This window comes from Pinus tabuliformis, chromosome 5_1 (assembly GCF_031772625.1).
Source record: "Pinus tabuliformis cultivar Carrire ecotype Pingquan chromosome 5_1, CPIR1, whole genome shotgun sequence".
Classification (NCBI taxonomy): Eukaryota; Viridiplantae; Streptophyta; class Pinopsida; order Pinales; family Pinaceae; genus Pinus; species Pinus tabuliformis.
The window spans coordinates 61747895-61771886 of record NC_142305.1 but is presented as its reverse complement, the minus strand read 5'-3'; the positions used below and the strand labels follow the sequence as shown (position 1 = coordinate 61771886).

The 23992-nt window shown below is 36.7% G+C and overlaps 1 protein-coding gene across 1 annotated transcript in view; it reads right to left on the bottom strand.

The window, feature by feature from the left end:
• Window positions 1-19725: 19725 nt before the first annotated feature.
• The window catches only part of LOC149163460 (magnesium-protoporphyrin IX monomethyl ester [oxidative] cyclase, chloroplastic-like), a 41821-nt gene continuing 37554 nt past the window's right edge, over window positions 19726-23992 (bottom strand). The window contains exons 2-5 of the mRNA XM_089431734.1: window positions 21283-21347; window positions 20702-21029; window positions 20455-20553; window positions 19726-20332 (exon numbers count right to left, since the gene is read on the bottom strand). Coding sequence (XP_089287860.1) covers window positions 20069-20332; window positions 20455-20553; window positions 20702-21029; window positions 21283-21347 — 756 coding nt within the window. The 3' untranslated portion in view covers window positions 19726-20068. The remainder of the gene's footprint in view (window positions 20333-20454; window positions 20554-20701; window positions 21030-21282; window positions 21348-23992) is intronic.

The following is a 23992-nucleotide window of genomic DNA, read 5'->3' as shown; positions in this document are numbered from 1 at the left end:
CAGCACTTTGCTGAAGGATTCAGCCATCATAATGAAGAGGTAAGGTGAAAGAGGGCAACCTTGCCTAAGACCCCGCGAAGATTGAAAAGCGGTTCCAGGTCGTCCATTAACAAGAGGAGAGATCCAGGGCCCGAAGATGCAAGCTTTGATGAGATTTAAAAAGGCTGCATCAAATCCCATCTTTTTTAAAACAGCTAAAAGATAGGTGTGCCTTACTCTATCAAAGGCATTAGCTAATTCAAGTTTAAGGACAAATCCTTTCTCTTTCCTAATTTGGCTTGAATGAACAGCTTCTTGGACAAGGAGGACAGAGTCTGTAATTTGTCTATTGGCCAAAAAACCCCCTTGGTTTTCAGAAATGAGAGAGGGGAGAAAGGATTTGAGGTGAGAAGCAAGAATTTTTGTTAGAATCTTGTAGGACGAGTTGCAAAGGGAGATGGGACAGAATCGAATAAAAGAAGAAGGTCGGTTTTCTTTGGGAATGAGGGCTAAATGTGTGGTATTGGTGTAACCACCAATTTTGGCTTTCTGCTGGACCCATTTGAGCATTTTAATCAGATCTATTTTTATAATTCCCCAGAAAGCTCGATAAAATCAAATGGGGAAGCCATCAGGTCTTGGTGCTTTATCCGACTGAAGAGCCCATATGGTTTTTCTAACTTCCTCCTCATCAATTTCCTTATTCAAGGTATCATTCATTTCCTTGCTGATGCTTTTGGGAAGGAATTGTAGCAGGTCATCGTAATCCTGTTCATCTGTTGTTTCAATTAGAAGGTCCCGATAGTGGTTGATAGCAGCCTGTCTGATGGCTTCTTGGGTAGTTTGAAGGTTACCTTCACCGTCCAAGATTGAGCTGACATTATTGCTTACTCTCCACATAGTAGTCTGTTTGTGAAAGGAAGCTATATTCTGGTCCCCTCCTTGTAGCTAGAGTTGCCTCGATTTGATCCTCCATTTAGATTCCTCCTCTATGTTTACACGGAAAAGCTGAGAATATAGTTCGCTTTCTAGCACTTTTCTCTCTTGGGTGAGGCCCTGCTCTTCTATTTCCTTTTGGACGTTGTTTAGAGTATTTTTGATCTCCTTTTTTATCCTTTCAGGCTCCTTATAACTGATTTTTTCCCATTCTTTTATCACCTGTTTGGTGTTTCTAAGCTTGGATTCACAAATGAATCCGAGAGATCCTTCTACATGCCGCCTCCACGATTTCTCCACAATATATTTAACTGTTGTAATACCATTCCAAAGCGGGCTGTACTTAAATGGGATGGGTCCGAGAGGGCAATTCTTTTCCAGATTAAGAGAAATTGGATAATGATCGGAAGCTGAACAGGGAATAATATTAGCGTACCCAGCAGTGAAGGAAGAGAGAAGCATGACGTTAATGAGAATTCTATCTAGTCTCTCCATTATGTTGCTTGTACCTAGCCTATGGTTGCTCCAAGTGTATCTCCTATTTTTTGGAATGATATTGACTAGATCGTGTTCATGCATAATGTCTTCTAGCTAAGTTCTGAAAGGATCCGGGGAGAAAATACCTCCTCTTTTCTCATTAGCATGGAGAACAAGATTTAGATCTCCTCCTAGTATGACATTGGTATTCTCCTCTGCGTTCATGCTGACTTTGATTTCCTCCCAACAACACTCCTTATCCTTGAAGTGGTTAGGCGCATAAATGTTGTATATAACTAGAATCTGCTGATCTTCTTTGTTTTCTAACATTGTTTGGATCCAATGCTGGTTAATAATTTCTGACTTATAATTCCAAATGTTTTGATTCCAGATTGTAGCGATTCCTCCAGAAGCTCCCCTGGATTCACTGATGCTTCCATTGTACTACTTGTTCTATTCAATGATTTTAGTCATATCCTGCAGGCTTTGCTTTGTTTCCTGTAACAAAAATATCCCTGGTTTTTCACAATAAATAAGATCTTTGAGGGCTACAACTTTGGAGGGGTTCCCTATATCCCTGCAATTCCAAGATAGGATTTTCATCATTGGGAGAGTGGTGTGCAGAGAGGTGCTCGCCCCCCTTGATCCTTATGAGTTTTCTCCTTATCATATTGTCCTAAGATGTAAGATTCAATAGGGCTTTGAGTGCCCATTGCTATGTCCTTTTGGGCATTCTATCTCGGTGTTATTTTGCAGATTTTCTACCTGGGCCAGGTTTCTTAAGAGATTCGCTAGAGGCTCCATCGATGAGCTCTTGGTGAGTTTGGAGGGGGGGGGGTTCAAGGGAAGATTGGGAAGGGATAACCAGAGGAGGGGAAGGATCAGAGGCAGCTGAATGAATCGTGGGAAGATGCGAGGGTTCCAAGGGTGGAGCATCGGATAAAACCGAGAAGGGATTGGAGGTAGAAGGGGGCAGGGGAGGGGAGAGAGAAGGAAGGGATGATGAGGGAGGGGAGGATGAGGAGGGGCAGGAAATCTTAGAGACAGGGGGTTTAGATTCTGGCAGTGCTTTAGCTGAAGGAGCCGACTTCTTTTTTTTTATTTCCCGCCATTATTCTTGTGGGTCATTTTCAACATTAGCAAGAGAGGGACAGTGATTGGCAAAGTGGCCATATTCATGACATACCTTACATTTGAGTACAAAAACACTTTGTTTTAGTCACCATTTGGCAGAATGATTTCTGACCACATGGAGGAGAATTTTGGAAAAAGAAAAGAGGTTTTTCTTAAGCATAGACTAGATCAGAATAACCTCTTCCAAATTTTACATAGGTGTCACATATCAAGAGATTCGATTGCATATTCAAAGCCTATTTTTTGGATTGCACAAATACTCTATTTTAGTCATGGTTTTGTAGAGCCGTTTCTGAGACTCTGGGAAGAATTGGAAGAAACTGAGAGAGGTTTTTCTCAAAACTAATCTCATATACAAAAACCTATCTCATATTTTACAGAGGTCCTATATTTTTTGAGTTACATGCGTCCATTGGTGTCCTATTTTCATTGTTTCTGCTGACAGAATTAGGCGCTACGCAGACGTTGTGCACTTGCTACATAACACATGCTCTGACCATCTCACGTACACAGTACAATGGCCACATGTCAGGTTTTGAAGGTGTTGGCATGGAGTAAATATGGTGTCCAACTCACCACCCCAATTGCTTGCCACGTGTGAGTTCTAGAAGCATGAAGATTTGGGCGCTGCGTAGGCTTTTCAGCAGACACAAAAGCAACTTTTAGACTTTTTTTTATTTTAGTTAGTTTTATCAGTCCGAAGACATTTTTAAAGATAATTTGTATTTAATTAGGTTGTTTTTGCTTTCAAGAAGACAAAAGGATGCTTTATGCTTTATGTTTGGGTGAAAATCATGGAAAAACAACAATTTACTATTTTTTCCTAGTTTTGAATCGATCCTTTGAAGGATCGAAGATGCAGTGAACTTGAAATGATTTTCCTCCATGTTTTTACTATATATTTTGATGAATGAAGACAAAGAAGGTTGTTGTTGGTTTTCCCAATTGCTAGAGGAATTACTGTTGTCATGTTTGTGGTTTGGTTTTAATGAACATGCTTGAATGTTGAAGGGATTCCAGTCGATTTATGGAGATTCTTATGGTATGAATGTGTTTGGAATAAGTTTTTCTCTCAGTTTATGTGTCTTTCTCTTATTTATTTTCTTCATACTGTGTTTAAAGGTGTAGGGGATAGTTATATTTGAATTCATCTTATATGCTCATGTATGACTTAAACCAAGTATATTTTAGTTGCAAATGAAGTATGCATGCCTTTTAAAAGTTCTGTATTTTCTTCTTGATGGTAATAAATCTGAGTTGCAGTGATAAAGTTGTTATTTCTGCTCTTTGATAAATGTCTTGATATTCTACAATTTCTATACTACAATTTCGTTATTCATTCCAAACACTATGCTAATTAAGCCTCCATATATGAAGCTGGTTGGAGATACATCAACATGTTACAATAGAAAGATCACTTATACTATCAATAACTTTTCATAGAAACCCTCTACCCTTTCTTTATCAAATCCAAATACTCTCATAACTGGTCTCTGTATGCTATAGAGTCAAACCTTTAGTTTTCATTAGTTGAGGGAGCCCCCTCTGGCTAGAAAGGCCAATTTTCTAGCCCAGAGTAGTTTGTGGTTATCTTTGTGGCCCTTTCCTCAGCTTAAAGGGATTTACGGAGTGATAACAATATCTAAAGGTCTTGAAGAACAAATGGTCAACCACTTTGTACTACGTTCTTAGTTTTTCAAGAACGTTATCTAAAATCTACAATATATATCATTGTAAACAAACTTGGGAGGCTTATTCTATAGGTATGAATCCATACAAGATGAAACCAAATATTTTTAGCCCTTATTCTCCTTAAGTTCAAAAGATGTTAAATTTACTTGTGCTCCTTGTACTTCTTATAGATCTGTTCCAAAATGAATCAATAATCCTTGTATTTATATTATTTTTACTGTTGAAACGTCACTGTTTATGGAGGAGGAAACAATCATATCTTTACTAGCCAACATATCTTTAGGATATTATTTAACAAAAAAAATTATTGGTCTGCCATGTGAAATATGGATCATATAATACCTTGTCTGCCATGCAAGTGTTGTATCCCATGAGTGATGTATTACACCGTGTTGCATTCGTTATACATTATGTCTACCATGGTCATAGGGAACATGTATGTCATGTTTGTACACCATGCTACCTACATTATACATTATGTCTGTAATGTATGGTCATAGGAAACATGTATGGTTTTGAATAGGGTATACATTTAGGAATCTAGGCATTATGGTTTAATAGAGCTAGATTAGGGCTTTCAAGAAATTAGGGTTAGGACATTATTAGGGTTTTATCCATCTTCAACGACGCCATATTGACATCATTGACAACTTTAACCAATAATCCCTCAATTTCCCACTCCATTGTAAATGCAAACTCTGCTTCTCAAAATGTACATCCTCCTCCATCCTCTTTGCCTTCCATGCTGCCCAAATTTAACATCCTCAAGAATATGGCTAACATTAAAATTGATGCCTCCTTATTTGAAATGGCAACAATTCTCGAATAGAAAAATCAATTAAAAGATTTCCTTAAAGGAAAAATACCTGCATTAGTCAATGCCCCATAAATCCAACTAGAGAAGATCATCAAGATAAATTCATTTTTGTTCATAATCCTTCAACTTATTTTAGAACTCCTCCTTTTTATGTCTCCATGAAAATCCATGAAAAAATAACACATTGTTTCTTGGTTGATGGAGGCTCCAGGCCGAACATAATGCCTAAGGTAATAACGGAAGAATTAGGTTTGCAGTGTTTTGAATATATCCCAAGGAAAGTGCTTGCATTTAACAATTATCTCCAAGAAATGATTGGTCAAGTCAAAGATATCACCCTAGTCATCTGCACTCATACTGAAATTAGAACTACATGTAACATATAAGTAATGGATATGCCAGTTTCTAACTCTTTAATAATTTTGGGAAGAGATTGGAAAGTTTGAACCACAGGATACATTTCACTCCATGGTTCACATATGCTCTTTGCCTAAAAATTGAAAACGAATAATCATTTACAAGAAAGGTCACATCGCACCATATATTGAAAATTTTCCTCAACCACATGTTAACTACATGGAAGAGGACATTAATGTGTACTCTCTCTTCACTGAAGATGAATTACCTCCTCCCATAAAATCCCATCAAGAAGATAAAATCTTCCATTTACATTTCGATGGGGCCTCTTCTAATGAAGGTAATGGCGCCAATATTTTCTTATACTCTCCTCTGGAAAATGCACCAATATGCATTCAGACTCGACTTTCAATGTGCTAACAATATTGCCGAGTTTGAAGCATTTTTTATAGGAATAGAGCAAGCATTATCTTTAGGTTGTAAATATTTGACCACCTTTGGAGACTCATAATTGGTTGTTAACTTAGTAAAGAAAATATATTCTCCTAATAACAAACTCCTCAAAAGATATACTTAGATTTCTTGGGAAAAAATCTCTGAGCTCCTAGCTTTCAATATTACTCATGTTAGAAGAGAACTTAATTCCTTTGCTGATCAATTAGTCGTATACGCAACTAGCCATTCTCCTCAAATGTTACCTGAAAGCCCTAGTTTTATTATACAATATCTTTATAGCCCTCATCCCCCAAACAATGACGGATACTGACAAGTCTTCTCTAATGACAAAATCATCTGTGCTTTTATCCAAACCCAACCTATCAAGGAGAATGCGATTATATCCTTAAAATACAATCGATACCTAGGTAGACTTTCTCCTTTAGAATGTACATTCTTGCCAAGTGATGTCCCTAATTCGAAAGAAAAACATGGAGAAAATCTAAATGCAAAATTGGAGAAACCATTCCAGTAAACATTGGAGCCCTTGATGATTCAAAGATATTACAAATTGGGGCCCAATGCACCGAAGAAGAGAATGAAAATTTAAGAAATTTATTCAAAGAATTCTTTGATGTATTTGCTCGATCCTATAAATACCTTTGAGGTTTTTATCCTAACATGATTCAACATGCCATTCCCATCAAACAATATGCCAAACCAATTAGGAAAAGACAAAGACTGGTCAACCCTGCGCTTGAAGCCACTATGAGGAAAGAATTGGATAAATTAATTCAAGCTCAAATCATTTTTCCAGTTAAGTATTCAAAGTGGGTGGCTAACTTGGTCCCTTTTAGGAAAAAATGGTGACATGCACTTATGTGTAAATTATCGTTATTTGAATAAAACAAGTGTAAATATAATTCCTAACATGAATAAGATTTTGCAACAAGTGGCAAGATAAAAAATGATGTCCCTTTTAAACGACTTTTTTGGTTATAACCACATTAATAAGAAGAAGGTGGACAAATACAAAACTACTTTCACCACTCGCTAGGGCACTTTCACTTATGAACTAATGTCTTTTGGCCTGACCAATGCAGGTGCCACTTTTGAGAGGGTTATGCAACTAGATTTTAATAAAATGATCAAGAAGATCATCTAGATTTATCTCGATGATATGACGGTGTATTCCAAGTGTTGTAAAGATCATTTTGAGCATTTAAAGAGAGTATTTATTCCGTGTATAAGATTCAGTATATCCCTCAATCTGAAGAAGTCTGTAGTTGGTTTACCATTGGTAAGCTTCTTGGACACATTATCTCTGGAGATGGAATCAACATTGACCCAAAAAGGATTGGTGCAATTAAAATCCTTCCTCCCCCTAATTTAAAAAAGGAAATCCAATATTTCATGGGAAAGGTAAAATTTCTTTGCAAATTCATTAATGATTTTGCTAAGATCACTAAACCTATTCATAATCTATTAAAGCAAGATCATGTTTTTAAGCGGGATGATGTTGCACAAAGAGATTATCGATGTTTAGACCAGGGTGTTCGTCGAAGAAGGTTCAACAGAATCACAATAGGAGACATCAAGGGAGTTCCAGGGAATCGATCTCATGGATGACGACAAGTAGAGAATGGGAGGCATATTATCCATCATCTCAACATCAGGGGGAGGGATCACAATAGGTGTTTGAGATACCTCATGTTCCAGTGTAGGAGTGGGACCAGAATCCGCAGGTAGAGGAGTGGTGGACTCACTACGAGTGACCTCTAATTCGTGAAGCACTTGAAGTGTATCACAAAAATCTTCGAGATAGGGAAAACGATGAGAATAATGGCCATAATTATCACACAAAGCACAGGGTTGATTTGTGCATAATGAATTGTTCTTCTTAGTTGACTTAGGTAAGGTGATATGGACCTCAAGAATGTTAGAATTAGGGAAGGTGTCAGTGACCACATTCTTAACATGAGGGAGCTCAAGACAATTATTGGTGGCATGACCAACAACATTACACAAAGCACAAGGAAGAAGAGGCTTTGGTGGATTAAGTGGAGCTGGAGTTGCTGGGGGGGGCCTTGTCTTTTGTTCCCTTTTTCTCGACTTTGGCCCCCTCGCTAGATGATTTCGCAATAAGAATAGGCTCCCGTTGAGGTTGTTGTGGAACTGAAGCAAAGGCAAGGGTAGGAAAAACCATTTGGACCAGGGTCAAAGCAATGTAAGGTTTAAGTTGGTTAGGTGAAGTGTTTGTGGGGGGATCAATGTACTAGACTGAGATCCCCAAGGTAATGTTGGGTAAACTCAACATAGCCATAACAGGTGTAGAATAAACTCCATGGGGTGGAAAGAAGAATGATATCTGACTAGAAGGATAGTGGCCTAGAGGAACTGCTCTGAGATGGTTAAGGCCTGGGGTAACTGTTTCGGGCGGAAATGGATTAGGAGAGACACCAGCAGAAGGAAATGATCCTTGAGGTGTAGTACCAGAAGGTTGGGTTGAGTTAGGGAGAACATGTTTCTGATGCACTCCGGCTTTGGACCGTGGGATGGTGAAGGATTTTAAGCACCCTAATATATCAACTTCTATGTCTCAATGAAAGTGATCGATTAGTGTTATTGAAAGCCTATCCCACCGATTCTACACCTACACTACAAAAATTGTTTGGCCCTGGTGCCCAAGTGGGCTTAACCTATGTGTGTTGATTTATTAAGGTATAGTATTTCAAGTCTTGGCTTGACGATGTTAACCAAGCTCACGTTTGCTTAGGGTGAGTGTGTGAAAATAATGTGTCAAGTGGATGAGTTAATTAAGCATGTTTCATGATGCCATGTGCTGCTGAAAGTAAAGTGTTGAAATACTATAAATAAATTTAAAAATAAAAGAAAATAAACAACCAATCAAGCACACCAAATCCCACCCACAAGGGTTACTAAGCAGCTAACCAAGAAAGGGAAAACAAGCTACTCAAAGACACATAAAAATGCTTAAAAGATATAATGTCAAGGGACTTGGATCTAGAGGCACTAATCTATTGTAAATGGTGTAGACAAACAATAAATATCAGAGGTGATAAATGTTGTGAATGATAGGAGTGAAGCTCTGAAATCTAGGATGCTCAAGGGGATCCTAAGGGGTGGAAGGCCAACCCAAACTTTAAAGAGAGAAAAGGTAAAAGAATCATATCCAAAAGAGTTGAAAAGTTATGGACCAGACTCTAAAAATAAGTGGTTGAAAAAGTTGAAAACCCTAAACTCCTCACTCAGCAAATCTCTTCCTAACAATGTGGAGGTGTAATCTAAAACCTAGGGGGATTTTTCCTTCCCCAAAGAGACAAATCAAGTGGATCTAGGCCTAAGGGAGACTGAAAACAAAGGTGAAGTACCCCAACTAGTCTGCAGAAAACACTCTCAGCAATTCTGGAAAATAATAATAATAATAATAATTTGAAATTTTTCCGGGAAAAATCCAAAACGCAAGTATTGATCTAGAACAGTGGAAAACATGGTTTTTGGGCCAAATAGTGCACTCTGGAATGCAATTAAGGGGCTGAAAAGTGTGTTTTTCTACCGAGACTCTCGGTTGGCAGATCTCACATAGATTTTGTCATCTCCTGCTCGACTGGTAACTGTGACCTGCGAAAAGAACTAGAAAACCACCAAACTCCGAAAAGTTGACAAAAAAGGGTTTAGTATTATAAATATAAATTGAGAAGCTAAAAATAGTTGTAGAAAACCTTGAAATTTTTTGAAACTTCAGTCACCCAAGAACAATGTTATTACACCAACGAAGTCGTCATTTGTTGACGACAAATGTAACTAAAAACCCATTGGAGTTGCCATTTGTTGATGACAAATATAACTAAAGACCCAATGGAGTCACCATTTGTTAGTGTGAAAATTCTTGGAAGGTGTACCAAAAACACTTCACTTAAGTCACTACATGACAAGTGACCCTAACAACAAGTTGATGGTTGCTTGCGATTCAGATCTACAATAAAAATGGAAAAACCTGCAACAACAGTATAGATGACCCAGAATAGAAAGGAACAGTGAAAAATATCCAATGCGATAACCCAAATGGAAAGATTTTAATCAAATAAATAATTTATTAAAAACACCTTGTGAAGGAGATCTACAGATGGGTTTGTAAGTCCCCCTCCATGGGATGGGTCCTTTGATGTCCTTGGTGCTTGAGAAAATGATTCTCTCTCAATACGTGAAAAACCCAGACAAAATGAGGAGAACTCAAATGAGAGCTCAAGAGAAAAAATATGATAATGGTGACGATGTTTATGATCATGGTGAAGAATGAATGAAAAACCCTCCTATTTATAACAAATTATTGAGTTAATATAAAAAATGGAGAATAATAAAATAATATTAACCAAATCAAGATCCAACCGCTTGTAATACTTTATTATATTTATTGGAGAGGGAAAAAATATTTAAAATAGTTAAATATCTTTATTTATAAATAATAACCAATAAAATGATTTATTAATTATTTCGCAAGAATTAAGAATTATGTGAAATTGAAATAATTATTAAATAGTGATTTAACAATTATTCCAATAACAAAAATAAAGAAAATTAAATAAATATTGATTTATTTAATTATTTATAAGGGATTTAGTTAAATGTGACAAGGAATAATTATTTAAATAATGATTTAATAGTTATTCCTAGAGAAAATTAAATAAATGATGATTTATCTAATTATTCTCATGGGTTTTTTTATTTAAATCAGAAATATTTTAATAAAAGTGGTTTACTAATTTCTTTTCCACAGTGAAAGTGATTTTACTATGGTAAAATTAAATCTACATGGTGTATTTCGATCCACCTAATTATAAATGGCTAGGTGATCATTTTTGGTGATAACAACATGATTCAACTTGATTTCCCTCTTTTTCCGAGTCATCTTTGGATTATTATTTTTTTTCAACAATTATTCTTGAGGAGCCCAGTGTTGTTGCAATATCAACATTTGAGTTTACCCATTTTGCATTTTGATTTTGATTTGGATGCACCTCTCGCCTTTTCTCCTCTTTCCTTGGATTGACCTCTAGTCACCATTGCTTGTGGTGAGGAGGTTTCAATACTTGATTTCTTCATCAACTCTTCAGACAACAACACTCCAACAATAGCTCAAATTCAAAGGTTTCAATTTTATTAGAGCTATTGGAAATGATCCCAGGATTCAAGCAATGAACACAATATGTAACTGCCTTATCTTCACCATTGATTTTAATATCCATACTATTAAACTGGAAAATAAGAGTATTAAATGCATTCAAATAATTAACCATTTTCATACCTTATTTTATTTTTACACTATATACCTAGTTTTCTAAGTAGATTTGATTTGTCAAGGACTTTGTCATATAAAGGCCTTCTAACTTGGTCCACAAGCTTGTTATTGTTTCTTCTCCAATGAACGTTAAACAAGAAATCATCAGTGAAACATAACCAAATTGTATTTAGGTCTTTGGCATCCATTCCTCCCACTCTTCATTGGTCATCATTGTAGGTTTATTCATTCTGCCCCATAATGCCTTTTGCAACCCTTTCTATACTAATAAATCCTTCATTTTAAGTTTCCACAATTCAAAGTTGCTTTGCCATTAAATTTTTCAACTTCGAATTTAGTATTCACCATCTTCATCATTATTTTGAAAAACTTACAGAAAAAAACCAACTCACCTTGTCCCTCCCGTCCCCCTCCTCTCACACACACACATGAGCTCTTGAATTTTTTCAAAACTTCATTGACATATACAACATAGATCCATCTTAACTCTGGATCTACCAAACATCGAGAGGGATCAAATCTCCTTTCCTCTAAAAGAAGCTTACATCTGAAGAGATTTCATCCATCTCGGAGCTTGGTAGATTCGAAGTTAAAATGGATCTAGGCTACTTTTATTATTAATTATAATTATAATTATTAATTTTATATTTTCTTATTTTATTTAATTTTTAGTTTTATTTAATTTGACCAAGTCAATATGTTTTATTGATGACTTTCAAAAAAAAAATTATCTGAATTTTTATTTTATTTTATAGGCCATTATAACATCTCTACATACTGGGCTCGATAGCGTCTTTTTAGGCAATTATTATTATTTATTTATTTTATTTAACCCCACATGTAAATGTTTACATACATTTACACACTACAACATCTCCCCATAAAATAAAATAAAATATTTATAAAATATTTTGATTAAAATGAGTTATGATTTTTGGACAAATGGTATTGATAAATCATGATATTGTAATAAAGTTTATTTACAAGTTAATAATATCCATGGTAAAATGGGGTGAATATCCATGGTTAAAAATCTTGTTATATCGTATTTTATTGTAAATATTAAATTTTCATTTTAAAAATATTATATATAAAACTAAAATAAAATAAATATAATTTTTTTTAAAAGTTATAATTTTTGAGCATATGGTATTAATAAATTATGATAATATAAAAAAAAAAATTAATTAAAAGTTAATTATATCCAAAGTAAAATTAGAGTGAATATTCAAAAATATTCTTATATTATAAATATTAATTTTTTTATATATTTATTAAATAAATTTAAATATAATTAAAAAATTATTACTTTATATAATAAAATAAAATAAGCTCGGTTCCAATTATTTTCAAGACCAAAATAAGCTTTCAAGACCAAAATAAGCTTTCCATCCCCCATTGATCCTTTTCTCAATACTATGGTTCCAGTTGAGCTTGTGATGGATATCAATTCCTAGGTATTTGTAAGAGTACACTTCCTCCAAGTTATTATTGTCATACATAAAATTAGCGCAAGTGTCCTTCTTGGATTTGATAATCATAACTTTTGTTTTGTCAGTGTTAACAGTCATACCCGTGGTAGAGCAGAAATCCTTAAGAAGCTTGAGTTGCTTATCAAGATCAGAAGGGCACCTTGCCAAAAGAACAATATCGTCAGCGTAGAGAAGAAGGATAACGACTATCCCAGCTAAGATTGTGCCACCACATCCTGCTTCTTCTAAATAACCTTCGAGCTTATCGATGTAAATGCCAAATAGGGTTCGGTTCCAAGGGTTCGATATAAATACAGCGGATATATATACAGTCTCGGGTTATATATAAAGTCTCGCGGATATAAATACAGTCTCGCATAAAGTCTCGCGGATATATACAGTCTCGGGTTATATAAACAATCTCGCGGATATAAATACGGGTTCCGATATAAAGTCTCGGTTCGGTTCCAATACAGTGCAGTTCGGTTCCAAGGGTTCGATATAAATACAGCGGATATATATACAGTCTCGGGTTATATATAAAGTCTCGCAGTCTCGGGTTATAGTCTCGCGGATATATATACAGTCTCGGGTTGGACTTTATATACAGTCTCGGGTTATATATACAGTCTCGGGTTATATATAAATACAGTCCCGGGTTATAAAGTCTCGGGATATAAATACAGTCTCGGGTTATATATAAAGTCTCGCGGATATAAATACAGTCTCGCGGATATAAATACAGTCTCGCATAAAGTCCAAGGGTTCGGTTCCGATATAAAGTCTCGGTTCGGTTCCAATACAGTGCAATCTTCGATATTAATACAGTCTCTCGATATAAACAGGCTCGGTTCGATATACGGGTTCCAATATAAAGTCTCGGGTTATATATATAAAGTCTCGCGGATATAAATACAGTCCCGCATAAAGTCTCGCGGATATAAATACAGTCTCGCATACAGTCTCGCATAAAGTCCAAGGGTTCGGTTCCGATATAAAGTCTCTCGATATTAATACAGCTTCTCGATATAAATACAGTCTCGCAGTTTGTCTCGCAGTTTGTCTACAGATATAAACAGTCTCGCAGTTATAAACAGCGGAAGTCTCGCAGTTTGTCTACAGATATAAACAGTCTCGCATATATAAACAGCGGAAGTCTCGGTTCGGTACCCTCGTTCCAGTTCTAAGGCTCCGCTCGCATACATAAATCCAAAGCTTGGAGATCTTGGCTCGCACATCAGGTTCGGATATCAGGTGCACACATTCCTTATCTTTTTCTTTTCTAATACATATTTGCTCATATAATTTCAAGTATGAATACTTCACCACAGTTACCAAAGATTACCAAAGGCAGACCTAGCACAGTTACACTACAAGGCCTCTATGAGTATATAGAGTCTTTAGAGAAACGTAGAGAAGAAAGAGAAGCCAAGTTACAAAAAGAGTTAGAAGCCGTGCTGGAAAATAAATTTGCATCTCTTGAAAACACTATCCAAAAACAAATAGAAAATAAAATAGAACAACTGGAGAATAAAATGGAGGCATTGGAAACTAGATTGCATGTTATAGAAAAACAAAACCAAGATACTAACCAACCATCCCAGCAAGGAGACGCTGATACCTTAGAGGGTCTTAAAATGAAAGATGTGATTAAAGAATTAGAAGAAAAAGTTAATAGCCGCCTCACCCTAAATAGTGTGGTAGATAAGTTAGATATTAAACCAATTAAAGACGAAATGAAAAAATTAATAGAATTAGACCACGAACGTAACAAAAGGACCTTAAACCTTATAATCTTCGGTTTAAAAGAGGAAGAAGATGAGGATACTTTAGCCTTAGTCCAGACAGAATTACATAATAGATTACAAATTGAAACAGTGTGTCTCACAGAAGCAACAAGGTTGGGGAAATTAACCGAGAATAAAGGAAGATTAATCCGCATAAAGGTGAGCTCTACTGATCATAAGCACAACATACTTAGTAAAACCTCAAGTCTAAAAGGAACGGGAATATTCATAAATGAAGATCTCATTCCAGAAGATCAAGCAGAATTAAGAAAGGAGGTTCAAAAGGTAAAAGAAGTTAGAAAGGAAGCAAAATGGACAATAATCAGAAATAGAAAAGCCTATATTCGAGACAAAAACCAAAAAGATAGTAATCAATAGCAATTAAACATGCTCCGGATCCTTTCTTGGAACTGTCGGGGCTTCCCATGGAACAAAGGCCCCAAGCTAAGTTGGATTTCAAATGATGTTGATATTATTTTGCTTGTTGAAACTTGGGAGCACGAAGAATCTAAGGTCCCTAACATAGATGGCTTTACGCTATGGTCTACATGGAACAAGCGATCCTCCCGTAGAGGCATTGGGGGAATAGCTTGTTACATTAAGAAGAACATCTCCCCCTATGTTAGGATTTATAAAAACGACCCTTACAACCAATTTAGTTGGATAGAGATCAGAGACATTAATAATAAAAAGTCCTACATAGCAATATGTTATTTCCCCCCCATTAATTCCAACTTCTATAAGAAGAAGAATCTAGATAAAACTAACCCTTACAATAGTTTAGAGAATGATATTTCTAGCCTAAGGAATGATGGTAATATCCTTTTAATAGGTGACTTCAATGCTCGAACTTCAAACAACCAAGCTATTATTTTAAGCAATCGTTCCAACCCTAATCCTCTTTGGTTAGACGAAGACCCTTCCCTGGCTAGTAGGTACAAAAGGAGCTCTGAAGACCTCGGGGAAAATTTGTTTGGGTCAGAGCTAGTCAAGCTCTATAGTGCTCAGGATCTCATAATTTGCAACGGTCTAAAAAAGTGGCCCAATTCCAGCAAGATGACCTGCATCCATGGACTTGGTAGCAGCGTGGTAGACTACGTTATTTCCGATCTTCCATTATACAACGAAATGATAAACTTTGACATCTTAAACGACCACGATCCTGACTCCGATCATAGGCCTTTACTTATAACCCTCAATTTTGTCATGCATAGAGTTCCCATAGAAAATAATACTTACAACCAAAAGAACTTAATATTTGATAAAAATAAAAAGGACCTCTTTCTAAACGAATTAAAAACTAATCTGCCTCCTTTATCTAGTATAGACAACATAGAAGACCTATATCACAATTTTACTACAACCCTCTCATATTCTATTAAAAAGTTCTCAATTGAAGTCTCAAATAATAAAAGAAATAGCAAAACCAATCCTTGGTATGACAAAGATTGTAAAAATGCGAGGAGAGCAATTAAAGAAGTTGTTGATGATTCTCTTAAAATGGACAGGATAAGAATATACAAAGCCCTAATTAAAAGGAAAAAGAGGCAGTACATTCGTCAAAGACAGGAGAATCTCTTACACCTCTCTAAGGTAGCTCCTAAGAAATTTTGGAGGCAGATTCTGACTAGGAAGACTAAGGATAATGATAAAATTGCTCTGCACGATTGGAATTCTTATCTTAAAAAGCTTTATGAATCTCCTAATGTCATGGATAATTTGGAAACCCTGCTCACAACGAAAGAAGTCTTCTCTTTAGAAGACATTAAGTTTGGGGTTAATCGCCTCGCGAATGGGAAAGCTAAGGACATTGAAGGTTACCAGGCAGAAATCTTAAAAATTGGAGGCCCTGTCCTCATCCCCCACATCCACAAGCTTTTCAATCAAGCTGTTAAGCAAGGGTTCCCTAAACCTTGGACTGAGAGCCTCATTATCCCTCTTTTTAAAAGTGGTGATACAAATAACCCCTCTAATTATCGGACAATTATGATCAGCCCTCTCTTAGCCAAGTTGTATGGTAGTATTCTGGAAAAAAAGTTAAGCATATGGCTTGAAAGTGAAGGTAAGCGGGCTAAAGGCCAGGCAGGTTTCAGAAGGCATCACTCAACAACAGACCACCTTGTTACGCTTAGGATCATTGCGGAGGAATGTCGTAATGATAAATCCAATTTATTTTGCTGCTTTGTAGACTTTAGAAAGGCTTTCGATACGGTTCCTAGATACAACCTTTGGAATAGGTTAGAAGAGCTAAAGGTTCCTCTTGAGTTGAGAGCTGCTGCTATAAGGCTATACGAGAATGTAATTGCCAAGCTAAAGAACAATGAGGGGTGGTCAAAAGATATTAAGTGTAACATCGGAGTTAAACAAGGTTGCCCCCTCTCCCTACCCTATTTGGCATTTACATCGATAAGCTCGAAGGTTATTTAGAAGAAGCAGGATGTGGTGGCACAATCTTAGCTGGGATAGTCGTTATCCTTCTTCTCTATGCTGACGATATTGTTCTTTTGGCAAGGTGCTCTTCTGATCTTGATAAGCAACTCAAGCTTCTTAAGGATTTCTGCTCTACCACGGGTATGACTGTTAACACTGACAAAACAAAAGTTATGATTATCAAATCCAAGAAGGACACTTGCGCTAATTTTATGTATGACAATAATAACTTGGAGGAAATGTACTCTTACAAATACCTAGGAATTGATATCCATCACAAGCTCAACTGGAACCATAGTATTGAGAAAAGGATCAATGGGGGATGGAAAGCTTATTTTGGTCTTGAAAATAATTGTAAAACAGCAAACCTCGTAATGTGGGATAAAAAGAAGTTCCTCTTTGAAACTTTAGTCACTCCTGTTATCTTATATGGCTGTGAAGTTTGGGGCTGCAGCATCTCCAGAGAATCATGGAGAAAGATTGAGCAAATCCAGAAGCGTTTTATAACTTATAACCTGAAAATTAAAAGTAATACACCCTATCCTATTCTCCTTATAGAAGCAGGTCTTTCTCCTATTGAGAGCCTGGCTATGCTCAGGTTTCTGTTGTACAAGCACAAGCTCAATAACATAGACAATCATAGACTTCCTAAGCTAGCTTTAAATTCCAGCCAAAACCACCTAAGGCTTAACCGAGGATGGCATAAGGACACAAGGGCCTGGTTAAACTATTGGGAGATCAATGAGAATGATGCTTTTTGCAAAACATAAATAACATTAAAGATATTGTTACTTCTAAGTTCAAAGAAAAATTGTGGTGTGAGAAAGATTTAGCGTCTAAAGAAAATTAAGTTATTATAAGAAGGTCATCAACCCCACCCTTGAAGATCAAAAGTATCTCTCTATTTTAACTAGCTCAAAGAAGAAAATTAATATAGCAAAGATTAGAACGAATTCTCATGAGCTCCATAGTGAAACTGGCCGTTGGGCAGTTCCTAAAACGCCATGGATGGAAAGGATCTGCCATATTTGTGAGAATAGGAGCATCGAGGATGAAAACCACTTCCTCTTAGAGTGCCCTGCATACAACCACATTAGATCTCAATTTCACAACCTTTGTTACAATACTGACCTTCCTAGCCTTTTACAATGCCAAAATTATAGTGAACTCGGAAGGCTTCTCTCCAAGCTTTTTGAGCATAGGAATAAAATCTTAAATCAAAATAAATAATTTGTCTTTTTAGGTCCGATAGATCATTATTTGGTCTCAGGGGACGTTAACCATCATCATCATCATCATCATTATTTATATATTATATTAAAATTTATATATTATATATTTTAATGTAATAAATATATTATAAGTTTTTTATCTCAAATTTATACATCTATTAATAAAAACAAAATTATAATATTAAAGTATTAAAAAAAAAAAAAATTAAATATTATTCACATATAACATCTAAAGTCTATCTAATTGCTACATAGCTAGCTATGATATATTGAGTTGTAACATAAGTCTATCTAATTGCTCCACAGCTATGATATATAGAATGTAACCTCTAATTGCTACATAGCTATGATATATTGGGTTGTGAAGAACCTCAATAATGGTTCCACTAAACACAATTCAACTTCCACCCAGTGAAAAAACAAATAATTAGAGCTCGGCTGAATCGAGTCCTGTACCGAAGTTTTTCATTTTATTTGCCGTGGACCAGCTCGGCCTCCTCTGCACACGGCTTGGCTAGGGTTTTTACGAATAACCTTTCTTCTACACACGGGGAACTGGATCAAAGACTTTGACGGCTTCCTATGCTGCGACGACCCTCACTCTGCTCGACATAGCCCTCTGTGGCTTTCTTCCACCTGACAGCTCCTATTCGACATAGCCCTATGTGGCTTTCTTCCACCCAACGGTTCCTCCATTCTGCTTGATGTAGCCCTCTACAACTTTCTTCCACCCAACAATTCCTCCACTCTGTTCGACGTACCTTTCCCAGTGGCTGCGGCCAGAATTCATATCTATGGGCTCCTTTTTCATGCAACAGCCTCCACCTTTAGCGGATCTCTACTATTCACTAACAAACTCAGGTCCCTTTGTGTGCGAATCAATTCCGAAACGACTCGCATCTAGGGTTTTACTGGACTTTCGCTCAATCTACGCAGCTCAGCCTCTACAGTATGGTCACACTTTCTTGTTGCAGAAACTTGGCCTTTTTTCTGTGTGGCTTTGACCCGAGTGAGAGTTAAGATGTCCCCAACTCGGCTCTGATACTGCGTGTTGTTATTCCAAGTCTATTCAAGCATTCAATAACTGGATAGAGATTTTACATCGTAAAACATTGACAATTTGGTAAGGAAAGGATTTTATTATTAGGAGAAAATTCTACAATCAGGCTTACAACTCACGGGCTTCATAAAAGTGAAGTAGGCTTCGATAACTATAATTTGGTTCCATAAACCAATACCATTAGAGTAGCCCTAACAAAATAATTTGGTTCCATAAATCAATAACATTAGAGTAGCCCTAACAAAATACTAGGTAAATTCGGTTTTTACATTTTCTTTTAATCAAATTGTTGACATACTCTGACAACAACTTCAGATAAACAATCATAGTATTTGATCTCAGGCACTGACGCTTATGTCAAGAAAGAAAATGAGAACCAAAAAAATTACAGGGACACTGACACTGACACTTATGTCAAGAAAGAAAATGAGAACCAAAAAAACTAGAAGGACACTACTCATTTCTGGATTATTCATCTGTACGATCCTGCAATGGTCCTGTAAAGATGTTCTGCTATGATCTAAGAATATTTTGTTTAGTAACAAGACATATGGACTTTCCATTGCTCAGAACTTTAGAGGACATAAAAGAAGAAAATGAGAACCAAAAAAATTACAAGGACACTACTCATTTCTGGATTATTCATCTGTACGATCCTGCAATGGTCCTGTAAAGATGTTCTGCTATGGTCTAAGAATATTTTGTTTAGTAACAAGACATATGGACTTTCCATTGCTGAGAACTTTAGAGTACATAACTCCAACGGTGTATGTAGCATGTGCATATGTAAACACAATTTTCCTACAGAATTTGAATTGCTTTTCTAGAAAAGGGTACGATATCTCCAAATACAAGCAACTACAAAGAAAGGCACAGGATCAGAGAGCTCCATTCTCGACACTATAGTGCAACCCTGCAGTTCCACATGTATGAAATGCATCTAGTACACAACCTGTGGCTCAAAATCAGCATAATCCAAAGAACCGGAATCCACGGGTGGCATCAAATAAGCTGCTATTAATTCTGACACCAAAGCAGCTATAAGAGGAATTCTTTGGAGATTCTTCACAAATCCAGGAGCTTGGCTTTCTCCAATTGCTATTATCTGCTGGTTGATGTCTACCATCCTGTCAAGTTTCTTTTTGAATTCTGGATTCTCAACATCCAAGACAGCAGGAAAAATCCTTGCTGTAGTTCGATTTGTCTGCATCAGTCAGAAAAAATACATTGCTAAAATCCATCCCACACAAAACATCACTACAACTCAATTTTATACACACAAAATGGCTTCTAAGTATTGCGATCTATATGAAACTTCTAACCCACCTCAATGATAACATGCATATCGAACTCTTTTGTGTTCAGTCCAATGCCTTCATAAAATGTTGTCCTCTGGCAATCATTCAAGTACATCGTCACATATACCTGCAAAAGGAAAGCAAGTGTACCCAGAAGAAATCATTCACACGAAATAAGAAACAGAAAAACATCCAATAAATATTGAATGAAAATAGCAGACATCATATTGCCTAGATCTTTAGGATATATTAGATGTAATTCAAGATTAACTCACCGAGAGACAGAAAAACCTTGACCAAAGCTTGGCCTTCCAGTCATTCAGAAACTGTGGTTGTGCTTTCAATAAAGCTGAGAAAAAGTCACCGTGCCTATTCTCATCCTGGCACCAGTTCTCAAAGTACTTGAATATAGGATACACTTGATACTCAGGGTTTTCTCTTAGGTGCCTATAGATGGTAATATATCTCCAGTAACCGATCTTCTCAGATAAGTAAGTGGCATAGAATATGAACTTAGGCTTGAAGAAAGTATATTTGCGTGCTTTAGTTAGGAAACCAAGGTCCAGTGCAAGATTGAAATCTGATAAACCCTTGTTCAGAAACCTGTAACCCAATGTGTCAAAGATTGAGTTGAGAAAGTCAATAGACAGATTACAGCATAAAATGCAATTACAGTGGCAAAAAAATATATTCCAGATAAATACTTTATCCAATGTAAGTTTCAAATGGAAATATATCCAATATAGTAAACAGCAGTGCCAACAGACGTAGGGAGCTACGAAAGGGGAGCCATGTTTGCAGCAAACAGCCACGGCTTTGATCTGACAAACCATGCCTACAAAGAAAGATAGCATACCCTGCATGGCGAGCTTCATCTCTGGACATGAGGGAAAATATCTCAGCCACAACTGGGTTGGTTTTCTGCAAAAGAACATTCAAGTTAGGTCAGTTTCCTGCATACCCAGTCACCAAGTCATCTCATAACAGGGCACAAATGAATATTCATCAAATCCAATTTTTTAAACCAATTGTTTCATGTAATTCCGTATCCATATCGCACAAAGGCAGCAAAATTCCAAGCCAAGTATGTAACAGAATCCATCAAACCATGCTGACTTGAGAGGAAAAGTGACTCTATTAACCCTTACAGTATATCATGTTTTTCACGATGTATACATATCTGCATTTAATAAGGTTCACTAAACTAAGGGTCACTCAACGTATCATTGGCAAGAGAATAGATTCTGCCCCTGGATGTAAGGTGTACAGGAGAGAAGTCACTGTCAAATTGCTGAAAGCAGCGGCTTGACACAACCAATTTGGCAAGTTTGCAGGTTGTGGGCAGGTGTTTGTAAATCCTTTAAAGGAAGCATTACAGGGTTCCTATAAACAGCAACTAGTGGAGGGGATTTCACAGGTGTAGCCTGATGCTACTGTGATGGGGTCTCTATTTCAGTGTGTAAATGGTGGAGAACTGTTGACTGCCTTAGAGAGGCTCAAAATGTGTTAAGAAACCCAGGCTTCTCCTTCATTCAACCCGTCTGGAGTGAAAACCCTGGAAGACTATGTTGCTAACTGAGAAATGTTTTATTTGCAGGTTTGTTTGCTAAATCATGAAGCCTTTTTCTTCTGACTAGAGAAAGAACAAGTGGTTTTATTAAACAGTTCTTTCACTTCATACCTCATTTTAAGATTTTTTTTGCCATTAAAATTTGTATTTGTTGCAAATATGATAAAAGTTATTGTGGAAGGCCTTGGCTCAAGGGAAGTACAAGATCTTTTTTCAACTCTGGTTCCCTAATATTTTTCTAGCATCTTTTAAGTTTTATCCCTCTTCCATCCCAATATGATCAAGGATTCCAAACCTACTTGTGCACCTTTGGCCAGAAAATGTTTTAGAAGCAATAGAGAAGTCTATCAGTAATATAGAATGAGCTGGATCTTCATAAAGGTTGGATGGGTAATAATTTTTTAGAGTTTCAAGGTTTAACCACTGGAACAGGTCTCACCAAGTCTCCTGAATACTTGCAAGTTACTCAGATCAGCAGGAAAACAAGGGGAGGACATGGTAAATCTCGTCAAAAGTTCGAACTCTCCATTACTGAGTGAGTTTGTATAGGGTTTGGCCTGGAATACTCGCTGAGCATTTCAAGGTTTGACCAAGTTCAACCTCATGCACTTGGTCAGCAGCCTATAGATTGAAAAATTCAGTTAAAAAAATTACAACATTTCTTCAAGGGTTTCAGACTTATTTTTTCTTTCGGGCAGATGAATTTACAGAGAGGATTCTCCATCAAAATGAATCACAATTCAATTTTGAATAGTGGATTTTCAATCCATGTGAAGGGGCTAATTGCTTGGACAGCAGATTTTGGGAATTTTGAAAGGATTGTGCAGCGAAATTTTTGAAGATCTGCACTGAAGGTGTGGCCAGACTTGTGTTCTAGGCCAGCAGGCTTAACCATAAAAGATTTTCACAGAGATTGGAAGCAGTTTTTGGCTTATGCAAATCTTTTTCATAAAGCCTTAAGGAGAAAAAGAATGTTCTTTTCCTCTGTCTGGGATTAGTTGTAATGCCTCCTTCCCTCTCTCAAGTGGGTTTAGGCATAATGCCTCCCTTTTGTCCCATGTCATTTTGTAAATCCTTCGTCCTATCCAGTGTTTTTAAAACCGGAACCGGTGACCGGACCGGTCCACCTAATGAACCGGTTTACCGACCGGAACCGGTCTAACCGGGACTGGTTTGGTCTAAACGAACCGGTTTTAGAAAAATACATTAAATAATTATTTTTTAATGAAAAAAACTATTTTTAAGATTTAAAACCATGATTCCAAGCCAATAGAGACAAAATATGGAAAGATTGCTCATTGATATACCATGTAAAGCCTTAAAGGTGAATATATCAAAATGGCACCGAGTGCAATACATATCATCGACAAAATACATAAGCAATGAGGCTCTAAATGGCCACTAGAGTGCAAAAATAAAGCCTACAAACTATGGGGCCAGTGGCCTACTACAAGACTTCAGTCTAGACTCTAGACTCTACATATATGATAATAGCAATACTATAATAGTGATCAACATTATCACTTGAAGTTGAAACTTCTCATGAGTCTCAGTCATCATGATCAAACTCAGTTGGTTGAGTCTCGACTCCCAAACTGTGTAGCCACAAACTTCTCTATTGGTTCAGTGACTTGAGTCTCAAACTTCTGAAGGTATTCTGCCCTAATATGCCCTATTATTTCATTTGGTGCTCCACATGGCTTTACATGGCCTCCTATCCCAGCCAAGTGTTGCTTGAACCTGTTAATACCCCCTCCTTGAATGGATTTTTGGCAATATTTGCAGATCATTTTGCCATCAATCATATCACAATGAGCCCATGCAGTATCTTCGGCTTTTGGAGGCATGATGACTCCCTGGATGGTAGATCATAGAAGTGAGAAGTTTATAACACAAAAAAAAATTCATGGACAGCAGACTCAAATGAGGAATTATCAAGTGCAAATCCTTACCTGGAAATGCAAACTAGCTCCCTTAGCCTCCTCTTGAAGATGGC